Source organism: Cucurbita maxima, unplaced genomic scaffold, assembly GCF_002738345.1.
Source record: "Cucurbita maxima cultivar Rimu unplaced genomic scaffold, Cmax_1.0 Cma_Scf00028, whole genome shotgun sequence".
NCBI classification, from domain to species: Eukaryota; Viridiplantae; Streptophyta; class Magnoliopsida; order Cucurbitales; family Cucurbitaceae; genus Cucurbita; species Cucurbita maxima.
This window is the reverse complement of record NW_019272044.1, coordinates 2,282,248-2,306,828: the sequence shown is the minus strand read 5'-3', so window position 1 is coordinate 2,306,828 and position 24,581 is coordinate 2,282,248. Positions and strand designations below refer to the sequence as shown.

The 24,581-nt window shown below is 33.2% G+C and overlaps 2 protein-coding genes across 2 annotated transcripts; one reads left to right on the top strand and one right to left on the bottom strand.

Moving 5' to 3' along the window:
- The first annotated feature begins 106 nt into the window (after positions 1–106).
- Positions 107–4,397, top strand: LOC111465065 (formyltetrahydrofolate deformylase 1, mitochondrial-like). Its single transcript, XM_023109332.1, has 9 exons — positions 107–415; positions 511–736; positions 871–983; positions 2,710–2,860; positions 2,942–3,015; positions 3,087–3,246; positions 3,430–3,528; positions 3,630–3,716; positions 4,053–4,397. Exons 2-9 carry the CDS (start codon positions 587–589, stop codon positions 4,197–4,199), a joined length of 981 nt encoding a protein of 326 aa, XP_022965100.1. The 5' UTR covers positions 107–415; positions 511–586; the 3' UTR covers positions 4,200–4,397.
- A 13,024-nt stretch (positions 4,398–17,421) lies between these two features.
- LOC111465108 (ethylene-responsive transcription factor ERF039-like) lies at positions 17,422–18,322 on the bottom strand. The gene has a single exon (XM_023109405.1). It carries the CDS (start codon positions 18,233–18,235, stop codon positions 17,549–17,551), a length of 687 nt encoding a protein of 228 aa, XP_022965173.1. The 5' UTR covers positions 18,236–18,322; the 3' UTR covers positions 17,422–17,548.
- Positions 18,323–24,581: the final 6,259 nt, after the last annotated feature.

The window sequence follows — 24,581 nt, the reverse complement described above, 5'->3', positions numbered from 1 at the left end:
ATTTAATCTCCCACATTAATTTGAATTTAAAAAAAAAAAGGAATTAATTTGAATTTAAAAATTTTCAATATCTTTGAAGAAAAGAATGGACTCGAAGGGAAAATATATCCTCACGTTAATTTTCCCTTCTATCTATCTGTTGTGTTTATCTTCACCTCCAGATTTTCATTCCCTTTTTGATTTTTTTCTCACCGTCGATTCGCCGGAGCTCTGATCCGGTTCCGGAACCTGTCTTCTTCTCTCCTTCTCCTTCTCCTTCTCCCCTTTCTCCATTAGTGCAATTGGAATCCTCTCTCTTTCTCTTCCGTTTGCGGCATTGGCGTTGATTTGATTGAGGCTAAGGCCAGGTTCTGTTCCGAGCAGAGCAACAATTGGCATCAAAGGAGCTTGGTTAATCCGTCAGGGAATGGAGGAGGTAACATTAGAGGATTTGATTTTTCTGGTGTTGTTCATTTTTTTTTCCTTTTTTCGGTAGTGGATTTGATTGGATTTCATTTGTTGTTATTGCAGTGGATTCGTTTGTGCGCTGTGAGTTCTGAGCCTTGAGGAGCTCGGAAGGTTCTGAACTTGGGAGGGAGGAAGAGAGATGGTCCTCATTCGGAGAGTTTCGTCGGCTTTCCCTCGAGTTTTTGCGTTTGCGAATAGGTCCTTGTATTCTTTGAATTCTCCGGGCGAGTCCTTGGATTTACCGACCTCTTCCTCTTTCACTCATGGAATCCATGTCTTCCATTGTCCTGTAAGTTCTCCTTCGATTGCTGACTAAGTTAGACTGCTTCGACTCTGTGTTCTATTCTAATATAAATGTCTCTATTATCGGATATAAAGACGAAGGATAGATTGCTTGTGCGATTTATACTGGTTTTGTGATAGGATGCCATGGGAATCGTTGCTAAGCTATCGGAATGTATAGCTTCCAGAGGGGGAAACATACTCGGCGCCGATATTTTTGTCCCTGAAAACAAGAACGTCTTCTATTCCAGAAGGTAATCTATGGCTTCTTTTGCTTATGGTGGTCTCTGAATAAATCATTTCATATTATTGTACTATGTAACTGCCCTTTTCTTATTCTGTGCTTTAAAAGAGTTTTATAGATCATATGAATATAAACATAAGGAAGGAAGCCAAGCTCCAGCTAATAAATAAATCACTCAATTGACACAGAGTTTTGATAATGTAATTGTTAAAAGGAGAGACAAGTTTACATTAAAAAGTAGTCAGTAGATTCAAAAGAGACGCCATCTAGAAATTGTTCCAAGGGTTATCTTTGTTGTTAAAGATCCTGTTAAATGATGTCTCTATCTTATTATGGGTCTTTGTTGAATTAAACAAAAAAGAATATGATCCATCCAGAACCTATCAAGGGGGTTTGTATTTTTGCTATAGATTAAAGAAAGAGGTCTGTTATTATCTTGACATCTACAAAGTCAAATCTCAAGTCAAGGCGTTAGCTCTTTAGAAAGATTGTAGGGCATTGAGGCTTGACTAAGAATCTCGAAAGGGCTTTTGAAGCTTACTCTGCTACAGCGAACCGTTAGGTTAGCAGGGTGCCCCGGTTTGGGGGCTTGAAGGACTTAGCGTCATGACAAGGGGTATCTGAGCCAAAGGTTCGGCCATGCCATGGCTAGTGGGGGAAAAAAAAAACCATAGACTAGTGTTGCGAAGAGGCTGGGAGAAGACTCATTGCTCGGCCACAGTATACTTAGCCCCTTAATTTTGTAATCTAATTTACGCAATTACATATAAGGCTAAATTGATCTACTCAACAATTGTCGCATTCAAAGTAAAAGATGTTCTTTTATTTTGTTTCGTGTCTTCCTAGGAAACGTGGATACAAATGAAAGGATAATGATTATGACAGGTTTAATATATGAACTTTACGATTGCTTAACTCGTCAAGCAACATGTTCCATGACCATGTGGTGAGTCAAGAAAGACGTCCATGCTCATATTTCATTTTCTACTGCATTTTTTCTTGTATCTCTAGAAGCCGTGTCCTCCTTTTATTGTATATCAGGATTACTCATAATTTTCAAGAGTGAAATTTGATCTTGTGTTCCTGGCTGTTACTGAGGACGTGCATCAGTAACTGCAATATTATACTGACATAATTGCTGCTTTCTGGGATGTTATTGAAGACTTGCATTAGTAACTACAATTTGAGAGGAACATCATGATTTTACTTTGTTTTTTCCTTTCTGGGAACAGTGGAAGTTCTTACATACTTGATACTCTTAAAAAGCGTTGTTATTGTTGTTTTCTGGGAACAGTGGAAGTTCTTGCATATATGAAAAGCATGCCTAAAAAGCTACCAAACATTTCTCGCGAAGTTTAGAACATTATAACTGCTCTTCTTTGGTATCCATGGAAGTCTTAAGAGTGGTTGATGAGAGAACATTTCTAGTCTTGTGTTCAAGAATGTAATTCATGACTCGCATTTGTAACTTGAAATAAAAGAGTATTCCGATTGTACACATACTGCTCCCTAGTGAGATTATGTATGCTACGCTGTGCACCTGTTTTTTTCTGGAATAAACTAATACAGTTTTTAGTTTTATGGCCATTAACTTGGCTGTGATGAATGCCCTATTGAACTTTATATCTTCAAGGAAGCAATTTGGATTTCTCTAGTGCACTATGCTGAAAGCGAAAACTCTACTTGAAATTCTAGCTTGAACCACCACCTGTGTCTGACTTTCGTTTTATGTGCAGCCAGTTTCTTTTTGATCCTTGTAAATGGCCTAGGATGCAAATGGATGAAGACTTCCTTAAGATTTCCAAAACATTTAACGCTTGGAAATCTGTTGTCCGAGTACCAGATCAAGACCCCAAATATAAGATTGCAATTCTTGCTTCAAAACAGGTATACATATACCTGTCAATTTCATGTCAATCATTTTTGTTTGCATGGATATTTGAGATTAACTTACTTTTCCCATTGCAGGATCATTGTCTGGTTGACTTACTTCATCAATGGCAAGGAGGGAAACTTCCAGTGGAAATAACTTGTGTTATAAGGTCAACCGAAACTTGCTTCTTTAATTTGTTTCGAAGTATCGTGACCTTTCTTCTCAATCCACTTGTTTCAGTAATCACGATAGAGCCCCCAACACCCACGTGATGCGATTTCTTGAAAGGCATGGTATTGCTTATCATTATTTGCACACATACAATGATAATAAAAGAGAAGGAGAGATATTGGAATTGGTGAAGAATACTGATTTTTTAGTACTCGCCAGGTATATGCAGGTAAATTGGATCATAATACCTATGCATTCGTAGTCGTACCAGCTGAATTCTTTAGAAAAAAAATTAGTTAATTATGAAGTTCTGTCTTGTTGAAAAGTAAATCTTAATTCAATTTCTTAGTGTTAATTGATTCATTGAGCAATTCAAGATCTAATCCTGGCAATTATCAAATTTCTTCTGCAGGTATTGTCTGGTAATTTCTTGAGGAGCTACAGAAATGATGTAATTAACATCCACCATGGTCTTCTGCCTTCATTCAAGGGTAGTAATCCTTCAAAACAGGCAAGTTACACAAGCCATCAACTCCCCCTCCCCAACTCCCATTTTGTTTCTTTTTTCTGTAACTGTCAATGCATCTTTTATCTGTTAGATTTCATTGACAGGCGTTTAATGCTGGCGTGAAGTTAATTGGTGCTACAAGCCATTTTGTGACAGAAGAACTCGATGCTGGACCAATCATTGAACAGATGGTATCTTTTAGATTGTTTGATGCAACTAATCTGCATGTTGTCTATTTCCTTGTTCTTTATCTCTGAACATAGCCTGCTCCTCTACTCCTTTTTTCTTTTTATAAATTCTTGGGTGTTTAATTCTTGTTCTTTATTTTAGAACCATGCCTCTCCTCTCCTCCTCTACCCTTCTTTTTTTCTTTTTATAAATTCTTGGATGTTTAATCAAGTCATTCTTAACCCTTGTTTTTCTAAAAAACTATTAAATACGCAGTCCATGGATTGTCCTTGCGAACATGTTGGTTGCCATTTTCTTTTCATTAATATAACCACTAAGTTTTTGTTCAAAATTATCAGGTTGAGAGAGTTTCCCACAGAGATAATTTGCAGAGTTTTGTGCAGAAGTCAGAGACCTTAGAAAAGCAATGTCTAACGAATGCAATTAAATCATACTGTGAGCTGCGCGTTTTGCCATACGAGGAAAACAGGACTGTTGTTTTTTAAGAGGAAAAGGATGCATCCATTTGAAGTGTGTCAAGTACATTTCTTCTTCTGCTCATTTGATTTTTCAATTAACATACTCTTTTTGGCATATTTTATACGTTGAATTCAATTTCAATTTATATATACCTTATAACTCTACCTTGATTTGTTTCAAATCAACTTGCAAGTTAAAAAAAATAAGTGGATTTATCTTTTTAACTCCGTTTAGACTAATTTGGAGCTTGATGGTGTTGCAGTCGGATGTGAAGAATATATTATATATTATCTTGTCTACTCTTTTGAATGTTCGCACAAAGAGTGTAGAAGCCCAACTTTTAAAAAAAAAAAAATTTAGAGGCTAAAGTCGTTACTATACTGCATGTCAAAAGTTGTTGAAATCGAAGATGAACACAGCTCCCTTTGGGCTATGTGCAACTTAGATAGAGATTTCTAGTGTTTTTGTAGGGTCGATGATTCATTTCTTCAACAATTTCACATGGCACTTGTTATGCAGACGATACATTAAGGGCAGTAAAGCCCATCTATAAGCATCTAACATCAATGAACTCCAAATATTTTAAAATTCAAACTTGTTTAGGACTAGCTTTTCCCTTCTTTACTAGAATGTCTAAACTCTTTCATTGCACGGAGAAAAACTTATGTGCTTGAACCTGTCTTTTAGGCGTGATTTAAACGTCTATCAAACTATCAATATGGAGACGATATATTATATCGAAATCTTATTGAGTGTGAAGTGTCTTCTGTAAACATTGTCAAACCATCAAGGTAAAACATCACTAGTTTTTTTGCCATTATCAATGCTGATATAACATGAAGTCTAACTATCGTCTTAAGTTATAATTCTCTTTTGCTCTCTATTTTTTTTTTAATATCTTTGTCTGTTCTAACCTAAGTTTTTATGCATTAGCTCCATTCTAATATTATATGAATATAAAATTTTTCATGTTTAGTGAACTAGACTATGATTAAGATTTGATCCTAATATTTCATTAATATTGTGAACTCTTTGGAGGACGGCATGGTGAGCATTCTTATTTGTGGGAATGCCATTGATTTGTCAGAGAGACTCATTCAGATTTGTTCTGTCACAAGTGAGGTATAAAGAATAGTCTAATGTTTTGAAATGCCCCCGTCAAAATTTTATCACACTTTTCAAATCATAAGGTTATTGGCTATATATATAGGTCACCTTTATGTCCTCTAGGCACGGTTTATATGTTAATTTCTATTCCTTCTTACTTTATCATTGAAATGTAATCTATTGAATCATTCAAATCTTATGACATAGATTAAGAACATAGCTCTTAACCTTTTCTCTCCTCTAGAAGTCTTTTCATTAACAAAATAAAGTAACCTTTCGGGCATCATTTTAGTTGTTTGTGTTGAATTTTGACTACTTTAAGTAACCAATTCCTTTAAATATTCGTTTTCGATGTCAAAATATTAATAGAAAAAAGATTTCAGCTCCGAGATTTGTATTATAATACTCCACTTCTTAGACTTAGAAAAAGATTTAGGGTATGGATTAGGCACTTGATGTCCGTAACATTCTTTGTATTTCTTGTAATATGATCACTTTATCTACTTATAAAAACTAACCCGAGTTCTTTTAGTATGCTTTGTTCTCATTCACATGCTTCTAAAGAAAATTTCAAAGAGGTTTTTCAACCTAAAATTACTCTAAGCCAAATATACTAAACTTTAAAGTTTTTATTATTGAGTCACAGGACAGAAAGATGCACCTTATTGGTAAATGTTCATTTATGTACTCCTCGTTTATTCAGACGTTACATGTCCACTATCTTTCACCTTGGTTCATCCTTAAACCACATCTTACTAGGAGAGATTTCACCTTGATACCATTCGTAATGTCACATACTCAGGATTCAGACTAGAATACAAAATCTGGATTCGAATACCGAAAAAGTCTCAACATTCTATCATGACATGATGTGACATCCCACATCGGTTGGAGAGGGGAACATAACATTACTTATAAGGGTGTCCAAACCTCTCCCTAGTAGACACGTTTTAAAATTGTGAGGTTGAGAACGATATGTAACGAGCCGATATGTAACATTACTTATAAGCGTTTTAAAAGCGGTAGGCTTGGGCTATACACATGAACACATTACCTGCTTGTTTGAACTTCTTATAAGAGTGAATATTGTTCCAACAAACCAACACAGTTTCTTTTAACGTGCTTTATTTTCGCTGATATACTTTCTTGATAAATTTTCAGAAAGTCACCCAACATAAAATTATTCTAAATCAAACATGCTCTATTATATCCTCATGACCACTCTCATTTAGATGTGGTCTCGTTCATTCTTGTACCATATTTTACTTGGGTATCACATATATACTTACTTTCCTAAATCGTAGTTATATATCGTACATCAATCTTAATCTTTCATATGGATGTAAATATATCGCTCTCTCTTGATAATCCACACACAATTATTTAATAATCATGGAAGGTTAGCTATAATATCGATCATGGCACAAATCGATCACTTTTCATGTTATTTTGCAAAGAGACAAGAACGTGGAGAAAAAGTAAAAAGTAATTAGGGTTTGTCATGAATGTGTTTTTACGGTGAACTAGGACAAGTATGGTAACTTTTATTACCGATACAAGGGATTTACTCATGATCGTTCTTATTCAGATGTGGTCTCAGTTCATTCATATACCGCTCATTACTCGAGTGTCACGTAATTAATATAATAAGATTTAAAAAGTTAAAATATAGAAATAACACTCGGACATAAATAAAAGACAACTACATTCAATGCACGAGTTGAGTGCAATACAACTAATCCTACCATCATACCATCATACCATCATTTTCCCGAATAGGTCAAGACGTTTTTCTCTTCTTTTTTTCTTAAAGATATCAAATTATGATCAAGGTAACCGTATTCAAACAAACACCTATAAAAAAAACACAAACATTTAATCTCTTAAATTTGGTCGAATCATGAAATAATATAATTTTTTTGTTATAAACAAATAACTTGAACTATGTTCGAAAGTTGATGTTCATATGATCGAATAATCCGACTAACTAAGACTACCTAATCAAAACCATAAAAGTTAGGTTGTGTTGGATTTTATTCGATTTGGGTGTTAGGTTGAATTTTTGTAAAATTGAAAATTCTGTTCGGTTTTGTAAGTTGATATCTTTTTTGTCCGACCCAAAAACAAGGTTATAACTCAACCAATCCCTACAATATTTTTAAAAAGGTTAAGAATACTTAATGTCTGTGACCGAGGTTAGTAGCATTGTGATTTGTAAATGTTTGATATTTGAATTTTATGAGATTTTAGTTATTAATATAACCGTATAAATAGAATTTTTTTCTTGTGAACTTGTAATAACGCAGCAACGTCACCATTAACAGATATTATCCGCTTTTGTCTGTTAAGTATCACCATCAACCTCATGGTTTTAAAACGCGTCTACAAGAGAGAGATTTCTACACCTTTATAAGAAATGCTTCATTCTCCTCTAAACCGATGCGAGATCTCACAATCCACCTCCCTTGGGGGCCTACGTTCTCGCTAGCACACCGCCCAATATATGGCTCTAATACCATTTGTAATACCTCAAGCCCACCATTAGTAGATATTTTCCTTTTTAGTCCATCACGTATCGCTATCAGTCTTATAGTTTTAAAATGCGTCTATTAGGGAGAGGTTCCACACTATTATAAGAAATGTTTTGTTCCTCACTCCAACCAACGTGAGAACTCACAGAACTCTATTCGGGTTGTTTAAGTCACCAACCTAACCATCACGAAATTTCCAGGTTGGTCTAAAAGATTTTTCCAACCCAACTCATTACACCCCTACTCAAAAAACGTAAACTAACGAGTTCAAGAACTCCAACGTGCAATGCTCGTGTTAAATGCAATCCAGCTAATCCTACCATCATAACTAAAATGACAGCAAAGAATAGCATAAGAAAAAAATGGTACCATTTTTGAGGTGAAAAGCTAGAACATAGGTCGGTCACTGTTCCATCTCATCCTTGTCTTCCAAGATTTCAACTCTTTGGTCCCAATGGCCATACCATTAAAGTTAAAATTAAAATTAAAATTAAATTATTTATTTAAAATAAAATAAAAATAAATGAGATGGGTCCTTAGTCTTTGTCAAAATTTAAAACAAAAATGGATGTTTTCATAAAAAAATATTTAAACCCAATAATAGTTTTGGTATGAAATAATTTTTGTTTGGGTCTTTTATAGGTCTCTAAATGTAAAGTTTTGAAATAGGATCGAGAAGGATTAAAAGAACGAGTGGGAGTGAAAACGAGACACAGCTGAGCTGAAGATGACTTTGGTTTGTCCCATTTTCATCAACATCGACTTTTAGTCAACATCATCTTTGTCTTGTCACGTTTTCTTATTTTCAAGACTTTATAATGTCCGTATTTCTCGTTTTCCATTCCGTATATATATATATTTATACAATTGTAATAACCCGACCTCTATATGTGTTCGTGGGTTCGGTTGGGTCGGATCAAGTTGAGACATTTTTAGACCAAACTCAATCATTTGAGTTATAAATTTTTTCACCTAAACAACCCTTATCAAATAATGAACCCAACCTAACCCAATTCAACAACGTTCGTTTGATTGGTTCATGTGGTCACTAAAATATCTATCTATTTGTTTTTAAATATTTAAACCAAATTTTACAACTGATTTTGAGTATATATTTTAAAATATTATTTTCCAAATAATTAAAAATTATTTTAAATATCGTGGGAGAATAAAAAATAAAAATAGTTACAAAATAAAATAAAATAAATATTTGTATATATAATTGTATCATACACAAAAATGACATGACATGGATACGTGAGAGTTCATACCTCGATGAGAACTCAGATCGATGAGATGAGCAACACATGGGTCGGTTCCGATAGACATGTCTAAGCAAATCAAGACGATCGAGCTGTCCCGAGACATGGGATGACATCACAATATATGAGTTGTGTTGTTGGGAACTAAGATAATGATTGAGATGCGACGTTACACACAAGAGACCTTGGCGCAGAGTAGAGACAAGGTCAAGCCAGATGACTTGACCTAGTGTAGAGGTAAGTTGGTTAGAGCCATAGACGATTGAACATGCATGCACAGACGACATGTGTGGCCGAACAAGCTTAGATTCCACACAATTTGTGTTAGGTTGGCGAAGGAGATCCTCGCCTAAGGTCCGATGAAACCACGAAGATAGGCGAAAAATATGAATGGAGCTTGAGTTCCCCTCCAGACTTGTTATGAGCATGTCAAGATCATGACGTCGCACAGTTGAAAATGTCCGATCGTGACACACTGCATAAACAAAACTGAAAGCGATACACTAGAGACGAAACCGATGTATGAATCAATTGGTGTCGAATGCGAGAACTAGTGAAACCGAAAGAAATTTTTTTCTCGGGTTTAACTTCCAAGTTTTGTCCTTTTTCTCCCTGATTTCAAACAATTTTATATTTACATAATTAAAATAGAAAGAAACATAAAAAGAAGCGACACATAATTATTCGTTTGAAATAACTTTCCAAATACTTTAAAATACGCTTTCATATTTCATTAAGCTGACTCAGCATGGGAGAAGGGGGCGGAACTGCACACTTTCGTGTTCAGATCATTGTCCGAGTGAATAGGCAGGGCATACCACGCAAAGCTTGATTTCCGAGGCTGGGCTGGTTCCTTTTCCAGCCTGCCAACAATTTGATTTAGATATTGGGACAAGCCCCAAGAAAGTCTAGGTTGGCTTCCAGCTCCATCTCGGCCGGCATCCTGCTCTCGAGGGGGTGGAGTCCTGGAGCGAACTACTCATTCATCCCCTAAACCAAGGGTTTCTTGGGCACTCTCAAATGTTTTTCATATTTTTCTCAAAAAGATTTCTATATGAGAGGTGAGGCAACGTAAATTGACAGCTTGAGACAAGATTTAACGTTATATCCTAATATATACACATTTTTTTAGCATTGAAAAACTTTAAAAATTTCAACTTTTTCCTTCGTGAAGAAATATATATGGTAAATATTTTGTAAAGATCTGGTAAAGATATATATGATAGATATTTCGTAAAGATTATCTGTTAAACCTATATTATAGTAAATGGAAACGTATATATCCAGTATTAGTCCGTGCTTTCAAAATGTATCTTTCTTCCATTTTCTATATTCTCTCTCGTTGTGCAATTTTTCTGTATTCTTTAGTCAATATTCTTCCTTTAATTTTCTCTCTCTTATTCTTTGTGTTCATCTGAATCGAATCTGTATTTTGTTGAGCGATCCTAACATAAATAAAGGGCAACCCCTTCTTCGTACATGTTCTTCTGCTTGTGGTAACTCAATCTCTTATTTCAACTAACCCTTATCTCCCTTCACCAAACAAAAAGATACCTATTGCCCTTTTTTAATTGCTCCTACATATTAACTTTAACAAAGATAAAAGATTTCACTCTTTGAATATGAAAAGAGATCCTTTATTGATTACTATTCTTACTTTTGTTCTATCCAATTGAATGAAGGAACAATTTTATAAACTTTCTTTTTCGTATATTATGGCTTCAATAATGATTAATTAATTCGGAGAAGTATAATATGATATCTCACCTTGGTTGGGGGAGGAGAACGAAAACGAAACACCATTTATAAACTTTCCCTAGCAGACACGTTTTAAAGCCTTGGGGGAAGCCTGAAAGGGAAAACTCAAAAAGGACAATATCTGCTAGTGGTGGACTTGGACCGTTACATATAAAGTGTTGTCTTGTAATATCATAAAGGAGGGTTAGGTTAGAATAGTTTTCACATACACCGATTGGGTAAGAACGAGACTTTTGATTGAGAGAAGATTATGCAAACCGTCTCATAATCACAACTTATCTAAAACAATATACTATTGTTCTACTGTCGTTACATCGGCTCGACGTTTGTTTGTTAGAGGTACCATAATATGGAAAGAGATCTATTGATAAAGAGGTATATTATAACGATCCATGCCAAGATTCGAAAGTTGAATTCGGATTCCGAATTCGACACTTGGGGATCTCAATATTCACTTGCATCTCGTGCGACAGTGTGAGATCCCATAGGAGAATGAAACATTTTTTATAAGCGTGTGGAAACCTCTTCCAAACAAACATGTTCTAAAACTTTGAGTGGAAGGCCGAAAAAAAACTCAAAGAGGACAATATTTGTTAGTGACATCCCCTTCTTCACTTCTTCAAACTTGTTTTTTCTTCTTCCAAAATTGTCAAGAGGCCACTTAATATAGAATTGTTCCAAACAAAACACACTTAAATTTGAAGTTCCTATGCTTGGGCCACCGAAAAGGAATATACAATTTGTTGGTATAAGTAGTAACTTCGAATTCTTTTAAGCTTTTCTTAGCTATTCAATCTTCAGGACCGCTCTACTTTGGATGTGGTCACAGTTCATTCATGTTCTATTTCTTTACTCGGGTGTTACATATACTATTTGTAGTGACTAATTTATTTAGAATCACGTGTTATTGATTAGCTGATATTATATTCAATTTAGAGACTAAAATAAAGCCAACGAAATTTAAACGAAGTAAAATAAAATAATGTCTAAACCTAAAATTTGAAATTCATATGAAATTAGTAAATCATACACTCTAGATAGATCTACATAAGAATAATTATAATAAAGATAATAATAATAATAATAATAATAATGATTATTTTGGTGAAGCTCTTTGAAGAGAAGTGGGATTAGTCAATTTCCAAAAATATTGTCTTTATTAGTGGACAAGTCATTATTGGTCTCGGGTCGGGTTGGGTTTGTTTAATCCCGATCTTAATTATTCAGGTATAAAATTTTTCAACCCGAACAATCGTTATTAAAGAATGAACACAATCCAACTATAAATTTTTGGGTTGTATTGGGTTGATTCCCGTTGTTCGAGTGGTTTATTTAAAATTTTTTTTTTAATAAAAGTGAAATGTTAGGTGGTAAAACTTTTATTTATTTATTTTAAATTTTTTTAATTAAGATTTATAATTCAACGTCAATATATATTTTAAAAAAATTACCTTACCCATGATTAAAAATTATTTTTAGGAATGGTTCGAGAATAAATAATCAAAAAATAATTATGAAACTAAATAAAAATTGAATAAATATGTATATATATAATTATATCATAAGTAAAAATATATATTTTTTAAAAAATAATAATGTATTTCTATTAGTTCAGTTTAATCCAATCTAGTTTTAGGAGAACCTATCAATCAACTCAATTGAGTTGGGCTTGATCAAGTTTTTACGTCATCGAATTTTTTGAACACCTCTTAAAATTAGAATCGTCGAATATTTACTAATTTTTGAACACCTCTTAAAATTAGAATCGTCGAATATTTACTAATTAAATTAAATCAGAATCAGAAAGGGCATCAGGTTTTTTGATCAAGTTTTCACTAAATTAGCGTCTGATTTTTCTCTCGTTATATTTATTAATAATTTCTTACTATCTAGAATTGTCAAACAAAAAGAGTGGTGACAACCCGTAAAAGAGATGAGGGCTGTATGTGCGGGAACACGGCAGCTCTACTTTTATTTCAGTCTTTAAAAACAAATCTTTACGTGATTCATATGATTTATGGCATGCCCGCCTGGTTCACGTGAATGTTATTTCTCTATTAAATAAAAAGAGAGAATAATAAATGAATATAATATATTTGTCTTTAATAAAAGAGCAAATATTATACGCATTAATTTAAGGAAAATATTTAGATATTTGTTTATAATAAACGGTTAAATATTCAAACGCGGGTAAAAGAGCACCATAAAAAAGAAGCTTAATCTGGGTGGATAAAGTTTGTGTATGTTGTTCCCCATGCAATGGGATTTTGCTATTATTGTTTAAGGATAAAAAACCAAACATATAAAAACATTTTAGTTTGGTGCTTTGTCAATTCTATGGCTAACCATAATTGATATCACTCCACTAATCAACACATTAAAGCCCTAAAAAATGCCACCATACTTCCTTTCTCTTTATTTATATCAATTAAAAAAAAATTCCACAATTAATTATACCAATTTCTCGATCTTCAACGGATATCGACGCATGCACGGTGTCGAATCGCGCAGCTCTCTCTACCCTTTTCTCTCCTCTTCTCCATTCAAGTTTCTCTATCAAAGCTCGACATTGTTCGATTTAACCTGTTACGTATCGTCGTTAGCCTCGCGGTTTAGACCTGAGCTGTTACAAATTATATCAGAGCCAGATATTGGGCGATGTGCCAGCGAGGACGTTGGACTCCCAAGGGAGGCCTCCCTAATAAACACGTTTTAAAACCATGAAACTGACGATAATACGTAACAAAGTCTATTGTAGACTTTTATTGAAGTGAAAACGTGGGTGTAGTTAGATATTCATGCTTTGTTCCAAGGGGCTCTCGTGGGTGTGAAAAGAAATTATTCTATTCTACATATAATTATGTCTTTGACACTTGGATTTCTCAACTTTATTTACTTTCCTTTAATCTCTTTGCATTCAATGTCTTATCTTTTTACTGTTTCCTTAAAACCCACTTTTTACCCTAAAATAATTTATCTGGTATGATGACTCATAATAAACCTTTGACTCGTAAAGAATAAAAGTCGAGCGTAAGTCAAATAGTTAAGATATATTGTAACAACCCGACTTTTTTAATATCTATCAAGAAGATTGATATTAAAATTATATCAGTACGTATATAATAGATGTTATGGTGTGATCTTTCACGTATTTTGAATATACTATCTAAAAGTTCTAAGCCTTATAGCTCTTCAGCTTCGATACGTATGTGTTACTTGTCATACAAGCTCAAGTACGGTCCGAGTAAGAAGAGTAACACATATGAGTAAAAAAATATACTAAGTTAGTAGCTCACTTATACGCTTATGATTAGATACTAATCTTACTCAGAATCAATCATTTTCTCGTTAGTTAGTCAATGTGGGGTTCCAACAATCTACGACATTATCCATTTCTAATAGCTTCAGTGGCTAATTACCCGATCACATATGTGTAATTAGCACAAGGTCATTTATTGTCTAATACCGACTTTATTTCTCTTTGTTATGATCTAAATGACTATGAGTCAACACTTGATTGTTAAATATTTTAGGTTTAATTTTAGACTAATTTTTTAGGGTTAAATTCATTTGGGTTCAAGAACGACGTACATCTAGACCTATTAAGTCATAATCAAGGCCCAACGATGACTAAGTATCAAGAACCCACAATTTTGGTATATACTATAGTTCCGTAGAACCCATAATTTTGGTATATTTAAATACTATAGTTCTGTAAATGGACGGTTTACTGAATATTTATATACTCGTTTATGCTACTCTTTTCTTTTTAGATGATATATGAGTGTCTATGGCTTGTGACAAAGACGTTTCAAAGCAATGAGGCTACAAAAAAGAATTTGACCTAAATCGTATGTTAGGTTCTAGTAGTCGATGTTCATATTGACCTAATTTTTCGTATGCGATAATTGTTGTAGCATTTAAAAGCTAATAGGGAAAGTATTTTTTTTTTAATCCACATTTTTAAAACGCTACCCCTAGTCTCTCAATAGTGTCTCGACTTTTCCTATACGTAAGCACATTTAAATTTCGGATTGGTTGAGTTGGACCCAAGAAATCTGAATAGAGCTCATAACCTAAGGGTCGGGTTGAGTTTTCGGGTTGTTCTATTTTTTTAATTATTTAAAAAAAAAAATCTACTTGTATATAATACAGGTTACATTAACAACTAAAATCTCTACTAGTTCAAACATCAAACATTTACAAGCTAAAACACATCATTAAAATCATTACAAACGATAAATATTCTTAATCTTTTTAAAAGTTGGATTGAGTTGTAACCTTATTTTTGGGTTCGTCACATTGTCCGACCAAAAAAATGTATGTAATTGAACGGAATTTGTCCAATTTTCAAAAAATTCAACCTAAACAAAACAAAAAAAGAAAAGAAAAGAAAAAAAAAACTAACCCAAACCCACTAAACCTTTTTCGATTTGGGTTGAGTTGGATAGTTTGTATTGGTCGGGTTATCAAGTCATATGAATACTCTTAACTGAACCGACTTTGTCCAGTTTTCAAAAAATTGAACCCAACCAAAACAGAAAAAGAGGAAAAAAAAAAAAAAAAAAAACTAACCCAACCCCACTCAGCTTTTTTCGGTTTGGGTTGAGTTGGGTAGTTCAGATTGGTCGGGTTATCAAGTCACATGAACACTCTTAGAAACTATAACCTCACATCGACCACTTCTTTTTAGTTCAAAAATCATCAAGTCGAGAAGATCGAATCATTAACCTTCAAAATTGCAATCAGAGTAGATATCCATGGTCCATCATAGCGATACAACTAACCACTTTTTTTTTTTTTTTAAATTAATAATATTTGTTGGTACATTGGATTCCTAGTCTCTCATGTGCTTTATATGTTTTCACATATGACATGCCTATTTCTTGCACACTATGCCTTTATATTCTATGCATTGAAAACACCCAACCTCTCAACTAAAGCTAGCCACAAATTGCCTCTCCTTTGACAAACCCATTCAAGCTGTCTAATAATGCATATCTTAACATCACATAAATGCTCAAAAGTTTAGTTGTTCAAATTCTTTATTATTTAATTCTCCCCGTTAATAAATTGAACTATACTCAAGTTGAAGAATAAAAATATAGGGTCTTACAAATTTTTAATTTTGTGTCTAATAAATCTTTGACTTACGAGCCACATTTTAAATTCTGGGATCATTAAGGTTTCGAGAATTACACGATACAATCCACAGAATTCTCATTCAGATGTAGTATCGATTCATTTTTGTACCGCTCTAAATTAGGGTTTTAATTAAGGATAAAGGGAGCATTATTTTGAAGAGAGATGATGGGTTACTAACTTTGTCCTTGTAATACAAGTCCAAATTTGCCAGCTCAATGAGTTATATAACCAAACACATTTATGGTGGATAGTGAAAGAGATATTGAGTCCTCTCTCTCCCACATTTTCTCTCTCTTAATCAATTTCTTACCAAATTTATAAATTTTGAATATCAAAATAAAATTATCGTAGATTTAGAGGACGTAAACACCTATAGTTAATCGATATTCAGCTTCATAATTAGAAATGTTTTGCTTCTCTCTTCAATCCATGTGGGATCTTACAATTCCCTCTCTTGAGGGCCCATCATCCTCGCTATCATACATCTAGTGTCTGACTTTAATATCATTTGTAACAGTCAAAATCCATCGCTAACAGTTACATATCGTTATCAGACTCATGATTTTAAAACATATCTATTAGGAAGAAGTTTCCACACTTTTATAAGAAATATTTTGTTTCCTGTCGAAAAAATTTAAGCTTCGCCTCATATGATCCAGGTTATGAAATACTTCGTTACAAAGTAATTTACCCATATGGTTTTTGCGACGTTAAATTGAACCTCTCTTAGTGGTTTGAAATTAGATGGAAAAGCAAAGATATTCCACACCTTCATGCTTCATTAATAGCAAACATAAGCTTTGAAATGGCTTAAAAGCAAAAAAAAATATATATATATATTTTAAGAAAAAAGAATATTCCACTTTTTTCCCTCAAATATTAATTAAAAAAATTGAGACCTTGCTTTAGATAAAAAAAAAAAAAAATGCATTTTTTAAAGGTAAATTCAAAATTTCTTCACAATTTAAAATAAAAAACATATTTATTTTAAAATATTTGACGAGCAAATTCAATTAATAAAAAAATATATATATATTACAAATACTATAATTGACAAAATGTAGAAAAAATTGTGAGTAGAATACATGGAAATTTACAAATGTGGAAACTGTAAGACACTTAATTACACATAATGCCACTGAAAGAGAATAAAAAAAAAAAAAAAAAAAAAAAAAAAAAAAAAAAAAAAANAAAAAAAAAAAAAAAAAAAAAAAAAAAAAAAAAAAAAAAAAAAAAAAAAAAAAAAAAAAAAAAAAAAAAAAAAAAAAAAAAAAAAAAAAAAAAAAACAAACATGTACAAGAGAAAATGACAATTTTTTAAAAATTATTTATTAATCTCATACTCAGGTTTATTATTAAAAATTTTAAATGATTGTAATTTAAAAAGTGTTTTTAATCATTTTTAAATTACAATCATAGAAAAATAATAATAATAAACCCGAGGATGAAATTAGAAATTAAAAAAAAAAAAAAAGAGAGAGAGAGAAAAATTTCCTGATTTGGTATTAGGGTTTAAAAAAATCAAAATCAAAATCTGCAGCCTTCTGCAATCGAGGCGACAGCGGCGGCGAACTAGAGTAGGCTACCTCTGTAGGCGAAATATTCAGACGGCGGCGGCGACGGTGGCGGAGCGAGAACAGAGTCGAAACTCTCAATCGGAAGAAATTGCGAGTAACAGAATGTACCGATTTGGTGATTAGGATCAAGGAACAGATCGGGAAGATCGAAGAACGGATCGTCGATTTCACCGGGCGATTTCGCAGCGACGGAGGAGGAGGAGGAGGAGGAGGAGGAGGAGGAGGAGGAAGTGGAGCGATTGTGATTGAGGTCGGATTGAGCGGCGGCGATGTGGTGGTGGTCATCAATGGTAAACGAGGCGGCTTTAGCAGCAGCGGCTCGAATGTCGTTAGGCGAGGAGGTAGCAGGACGGGGGAGGCAGTGAGCCAATTCAGGGAAGTTGAGGTAAGCGGAATGGCCTTTGATGGTTCTGGCAGCGACGTCGTGAGCTCTAGCGGCCATTTCCGGCGTGGAGAATGTGCCTAACCAAATTCTGGATTTCTTTTTTGGTTCTCTGATTTCCGATACCCATTTTCCCCATTGTCGCATTCGGACGCCGCGGTAGGTAGGATGCTTGCCGTCGTTTCCGAGTTTAACCTTTTTTGAGATCTTTTCTTTGACGCCATTTTTGATATCTGAAGAAGAAGAAGAAGAAGATGATGAAGAAGAAGAAGATTGGACTCTGTGCAGAGGATCTTCCATTGCAGAGAAATGGGTTGTTTTGGGATGGGATGGAGAAGAAGGGTGCGGAGGGCTTAAAATAGAGCTTCAAAAAGCTTTCTACTATTATCCCACAAGATATAATATAATTTTTTATTTTTTATTTTCTTTATGGGTCAAAATAATATTTTTGGTAAATAGTGAATGGAGTTAGTATGAATATATATATATATATACACTAATTAAAATTTCGACTAAATTAATAAAAATATTCCCAAAACTTTTCCCTTTTCCCTTTTATCTAAAGAATACTTTTTAACTCTAAAAAAAAATATTTAAAAAACATTTTTAAGCTTTTAAAAATTTTATTAATACCTTTGAATTCTTATTATAGAAACATTTATTATTATTTTTTTTTAAATTTAACAAATACGTTAATATACTCTACAGTATGATATTGTCTTCTTTCAGCATAAATAAGTTTTCTCAATTCTTTCGTCACGCTCTCTCAGATGTTTTCACTCCTGCCCTCACAAGCAAAGAGATTTTATTCAAGATACTAGATGATCCATCGAAAAGGAAACTACACCTTGTACTCGGGTATCACACAATAATAATTAAATTAAAAAAGATAAATAAATAAATAGACTTAGTTCTAAGGGGATTAGAGATCATATTTGTGACTCAATCTATAGTTTTGAATATTGAAAGTTATATGTCTATCAAAATTTTGAATTATGATTGTTTGAGTAATTTATTATAGGCTAACTTTAGTCAATTAGATCTAAGAACTCTCGTAAACATTCATGGATATGCAAACCCTGAGGTCACAATTGCTAAAACCCCTGAATCAAGTTTAATATTCGAGAACTTCAAAATGCTAAGGCATCACTTGAAGAGAAAGTAAGATCTGGATTACATAGATGATCAAATATCTTAAAATAAGAAAACTTGTTTCAGATTCAAATCACTCCACAAGAAAAATTGATAATGTCATGTACGAATAATTCTAAGCATACAACCTAAACCATATAGATCATCTGGTCAAACCGGTCAAACCAAATAGCTCATCTTGCAAAACTTGGACGAGTTGTAGTGCGTGATTTCTAGCGAAAATCAATTGTATGTAAGAACAAAATGTCTCAAGTCTGTTTGTGTCGTTTGGTTAAGACATTGTGTGCGAGAATTGTTGATGGGTCACGAATTATTTCTTAAAAGTGAACTTGTCTATTCAAGAACAAAGGTCAACATGAGTATAAGTAGTCGGTAAGCTTGAGGTCGCTTCCCTTATTATTAAGATTGTTGCACTATATAGAGATTATTAGAGAGATGTTAACAAATTTTTAATAATAACCTATCTAGACTGACGATATGGACCTATATGCAATCACTCTGACTCAATGACTTAATCCGTTTATAACGGTTAGCAATATTATAAATTGGATGAACTGAGGTATTGAACATAGATTTTTCCCGAAGAGGAAATACATTGATTCTATTTGTGCCCTGCAAGGTCACTCCTTACATAGGTTCGTGTCCTAATGGTTGTAAGGTCAGTCCTTACATATATATGATGTAATTCTAGCTCTAACAATTGAAAGGTCATTAGTTTTATGTATATTATATGATTCTATTAGGGTGATGTCCTACACTATATGCACGTACATATAGGATTGTTCCCTGTATGTATCAAATTCTACTAGGATCGTGCCTCAACGATAAGATGTGATTTTACTACGAACGTGTCCTAACAACTATAAGCTCACTCTTGACATGTATTTGATATGGGACGTTACAAAATGGTATCATAGCAATATTTCTCTTAGTAAAATCTGATTTGAAGACGAACCAAGATAAAAATAGGTGGGCATATGACACCCGAGTAAATGAAGGATACATGAATGAACTGAGAGCATATCAAAATGAGATCGGTACTAAGGATAGGATACAGACTAGTATTACATAAATGACCTTTACAAAGTCAATGTCCGTTTTATTTTATATTCAGTGAAGCATTTACAAGGTCAATGTCCATTTTGGATTAGGATTCAAAATCCAGATTCGGCACCTAATGGTCCCTACATTTCCTTGCACCCTCTAGGATACAGTCATGTTACCTACTTCTAGCTTCTGTTTCCAAGTAACAACCCAACATTTCCAGCTTCTTAAGAGTGACTTTGACTTTGAGTTGTTTTAATTTTTTCTTAAAAAAAAAAAAAAATGGTCAAACCTCTTGAACCAATATTGGGATGTTTTATTTATTTATTTATTATTTTATTGATGTGTTGCATTTTTATTGGATAATATATTTTACATATAAATATGTGGACCTACATTAATTTTATTTTATTAACAAATATTTTTTAATGAAAAATAATATTTTTTGTAAGTCAATAAAGCCTTTTACCATTTAGTGACCACATAATTAACTAATTGAGATGCAATCCATTATAAATTTAATTTCTCAACTCCAACCTTGTTTCTTTTAAAAATAAATAAATAAATAAATAAATAAATATATATATATATACCCGTTATTTTTGTTGTTTTAATTATAGGTGAACCCGATTATTTATAATTTCTTCTACGTGTCTAAAAGTAAGCACAAACAATATAAAATTTTCGAATAAGAATGTGGTAGAGATTATCCAAAAAAAAATCGACATCATATTAAGTTAAATCATAAGGAATATTTATGTGGAACTTAATATTCTTTATAAGGGCATAAAAACTTCTTCCTAACATACACGTTAAAAAACATGATGCTGACAGCGATACATAACGGACCAAAGCGGACAATATTTGCTAACTATGGGTTTGGGTCGTTACAAATGGTATTAGAGTCAGACATCAGACGGTGTGTCAATGAGGATATCGAGCCCCCAAGGGAGTGGATTAGAGAAAATATTTCTTACAAGGGTGTGAAAAATCATAAGGCTAACAACGATATGTAACGAATCAAAGCGGACAATATATACTAACGGTGAGCTTGGGTCGTTACCATTTAAAATAAAATATATTATTAATTGAAGTAATAATTTTATTAGTTAATAATAGTTTATTTTGTTGTCTTATTCAAATGAGTAAGACACCTATCCATTTTTCATGTGCAAAAGTTGAGCAATAAAAAGGGTTAGTGGGTCACAATTAAAAAAATTAAAGGAAAAAGACAATTGTTGGCAATTTTCTATTGGCTAATTTAAACAAATTTATTTTTCTCTCCTTTTTTTCCCTATAAAATTCACTTTAATTATTATTATTATTTATTATTAATATTTTAAGGGTGTGGGGGAGAATTGAGGTGGGATGGTGGGCCCATGGAGGTTTGCCTTGAGATGTATGTCATTTGATGGCTCCTCATGTTTGGGAACTTTGCCACATGTAGTTGAGATGGTAGATAAGACAAATGGAAAAAGTATTTGATATTATAGAGACAACATGAGAGTTGGGATATTATTTTAATCTTTTTCTTTCGAGCTCGATAGGTAGGAATCGGACTATCGATCTTTTGGAGGGTAATACTGTCAAATCAGCTACACTATGTTCGGGTTGACAAGAAATATCATATTATTTTTTTCTTGTGAGATCTCACATCGGTTGAAGAGGGAAATAGAACATTTCTGATAAGGGTGAGGTTGACGACAATACGTAATGGGCTAAAACTGACAATATCTATGAGTGGTGAGCTTGGGTAGAGCAGACACTGGACGGTATGCCAACGAGAACGTTGAGCTCTCAAGGGGTGGATTGGGAGATTCCACATCAGTTGGAGAGGAAAACGAAGTATTCTTGATAAGGGTGTGGAAACCTACCCCTAATAGACGTGTTTGAAAACCGTGAGCTTAACGACAATACATAATGGGCTAAAACTCTATTAACGGTGAGTTTGAGTTGTTACATTCCTAATAGAATGGTCTTACTTTAGTTAAAAAAAAAAATTATTCTTAAAATGTTCGGGATAGATTTGTGAAAAATAATATTCCAAGTTAAGTGTTACAACTTCTCCTTTTCCTTCAATTTAAACTTGCTAATTTCAATAGTAAGTTTGGTATAAATTTTAGTTTGTTTACGATACAAATTAAACATGGGCATGTAAATTTTGAATAAAACTCGAGTTCTAATGGATAAATTTTCGTTCATGGTCATTAAGGTAACATCAATTTGAGCATAGCTTAGTGAATAACGCACAAATTACTATCACAAATATCAATAGTTCTAATTGATATCCGATCTCAATCGTTGAACAAAAAACAAAAGTTATCATAGAAACATTTCGTTTAGTAATAATCCTTCTATTTTATAAGCTTATTTTCTTTTCCTTTTATTTTAAAGTCGTAGGTATTCTTTATCATTGACACGAGGAAATGAAGAACATCACTAAATTACAAAATACAGATCAGACGAACTATAAAAACCGACTGTAAACGACAATATTATATGTTGTGGTATGTTATCAACGTTACAAAAAAAGATAGGCAATGGCACATGGTATGTGTACAAATAAGGTATCCATGAGTAGGGCCAAGTGTTCGTAGATATCATATTGTAAGTAATTTGACCCTAAATACTTGACATTCTTGTTTGAATGCCATGAAAAATGGAGGAAATAGACAAAGGAAACATTTCACATACTTCAACCACCAAAATGCTCAATTACATCATTAATGAAGATGCAAGAACAATTCATGAAATGGTTTCTATAAGGAGAGTTCTTCCAAGAATGAAGTGTTCTTCATGTTCATGCCCCACTTTTCAAGCAATAATATCATAGGATAGTACAAACCCTAATTTCGAACGAAACTGTATGACCTGTTCGATAATGATTTCGAAAGCTTCTCCATTTGGTTTTTTTTTTTTAAATATTAATAGAAAGAGAATAACTGTGAGATCCCATATTGACGGGAGAAATGAACGAAACATTCGTTATAAATGTGTGGAAACCTCTCCCTAGTAGACACATTTTAAAACCGTGAGGCTGAAGGCGATATGTAACAAGCTAAAACTAAAAATATACACTAGTGGTGGGCTTGTGTTTTTACAAATGATATCAAAGCTAGATATTGGACACTATGACAGTAAGGACGCTAGGCCCCCCAAGGGAGGTGGATTATGAGATCCCACATTTGTTGGAGAGTGGAACGAACTATTTCTTATAATTGTGTAGAAACATCTCCCTAGTATACGCGTTTTAAAATCATGAGGGTGAAGACGATATGCAACGGGCCAAAACGGACAATATCTACTAGCAATAGACTTGGACTTTTACAAATGATATCAAAGACAAACACATGCCAGCAAGAACGCTGGCCCCCAAGGTTGGATAGTGAGATCCGACATTAGTTGGAGAGGGGAACAAAACATTCCTTATAAGTGTGTGAAAAGTTATCTCTAGTAGATGCGTTTTAAAACCATGAGACTAATGGTGATATGTAACGGGCCAAAGCGGACAATATCTGCCAACGATGGGGTTAGACTTTTACAAATAGTGTCAGAGCTAGACACCAAATGGTGTGCTAGCAATGATGCAGGACCCCAACATGGTAGATTTTTGAGATCCCACGTCGATTGGAGGGGGGAGTGAAGCATTTCTTACGTGGAAACCTCTCCCTAATAAATCCGTTTTAAAGCTCAATTTCTCATCAAACCCTAATTTATTTGTTTATTTGGTTTTATTACCTAGAAATTATGGTGTTGGTAACTTGTGATTCGAATATAATTAAGAGCATAATGATTGCCCAAAGATAAATCACTTTGGTCCACACAAAAAGCCATTAATTAAAAACCATATTGGTTGTCCAAATATTGTTTGTTCATATGCTTAGTTGAGAATCTTTATACTATATATTATCATATCTTTTACTTAATCTTATAATTAAAGAGAAATTAGCTCAATTTTTGACAAATACTTTTATATAATAAAATGTGGTGTTTATTAAAATATTAAAATAAATAAAGTCAACAAAACTTTATAATCACATTTTATTAAACAAATTTCCATTTTTCTAATAGTACATTAAAGGGTATTCACAGCTAACACAGTTGAGCGTTCATAGCACCCGTAGCTAGCTCGATCATATCGAACAAGTTGTTAGAAGTGTGACCTGATCTTTTTGATGTCGTAAAGGAGGGATTGACTTTTTTAATATAGATTCAATCGTATTGGTATATCACCTGAATATCCAACAACTACAAACGTCGAATAAGATTTAAATTGAGAGATTATAAACAACATATTATATATATATACACACGTTGGCTCATTCTTGGCCACATGGTTTATATCTTCTTTATGAAAAAAAAAAATAATAAAGAAATTATTATATATTTATATTATATTAATATTAATGTTATATGGTCTCAATTATATATATATATATATATATATATA

What these genes read in the sequence shown, in the direction of transcription:
- LOC111465065 (XM_023109332.1), top strand. Translation starts at nt 587, where the DNA reads ATGGTCCTCATTCGGAGAGTTTCGTCGGCTTTCCCTCGAGTTTTTGCG. An exon ending in AACGTCTTCTATTCCAGAAG is followed by an intron (nt 984 to 2,709) that starts GTAATCTATGGC and finishes TTTTATGTGCAG; the next exon opens with CCAGTTTCTTTTTGATCCTT. An exon ending in TACTCGCCAGGTATATGCAG is followed by an intron (nt 3,247 to 3,429) that starts GTAAATTGGATC and finishes TTTCTTCTGCAG; the next exon opens with GTATTGTCTGGTAATTTCTT.
- LOC111465108 (XM_023109405.1), bottom strand. Translation starts at nt 18,235, where the DNA reads ATGGAAGATCCTCTGCACAGAGTCCAATCTTCTTCTTCTTCATCATCT.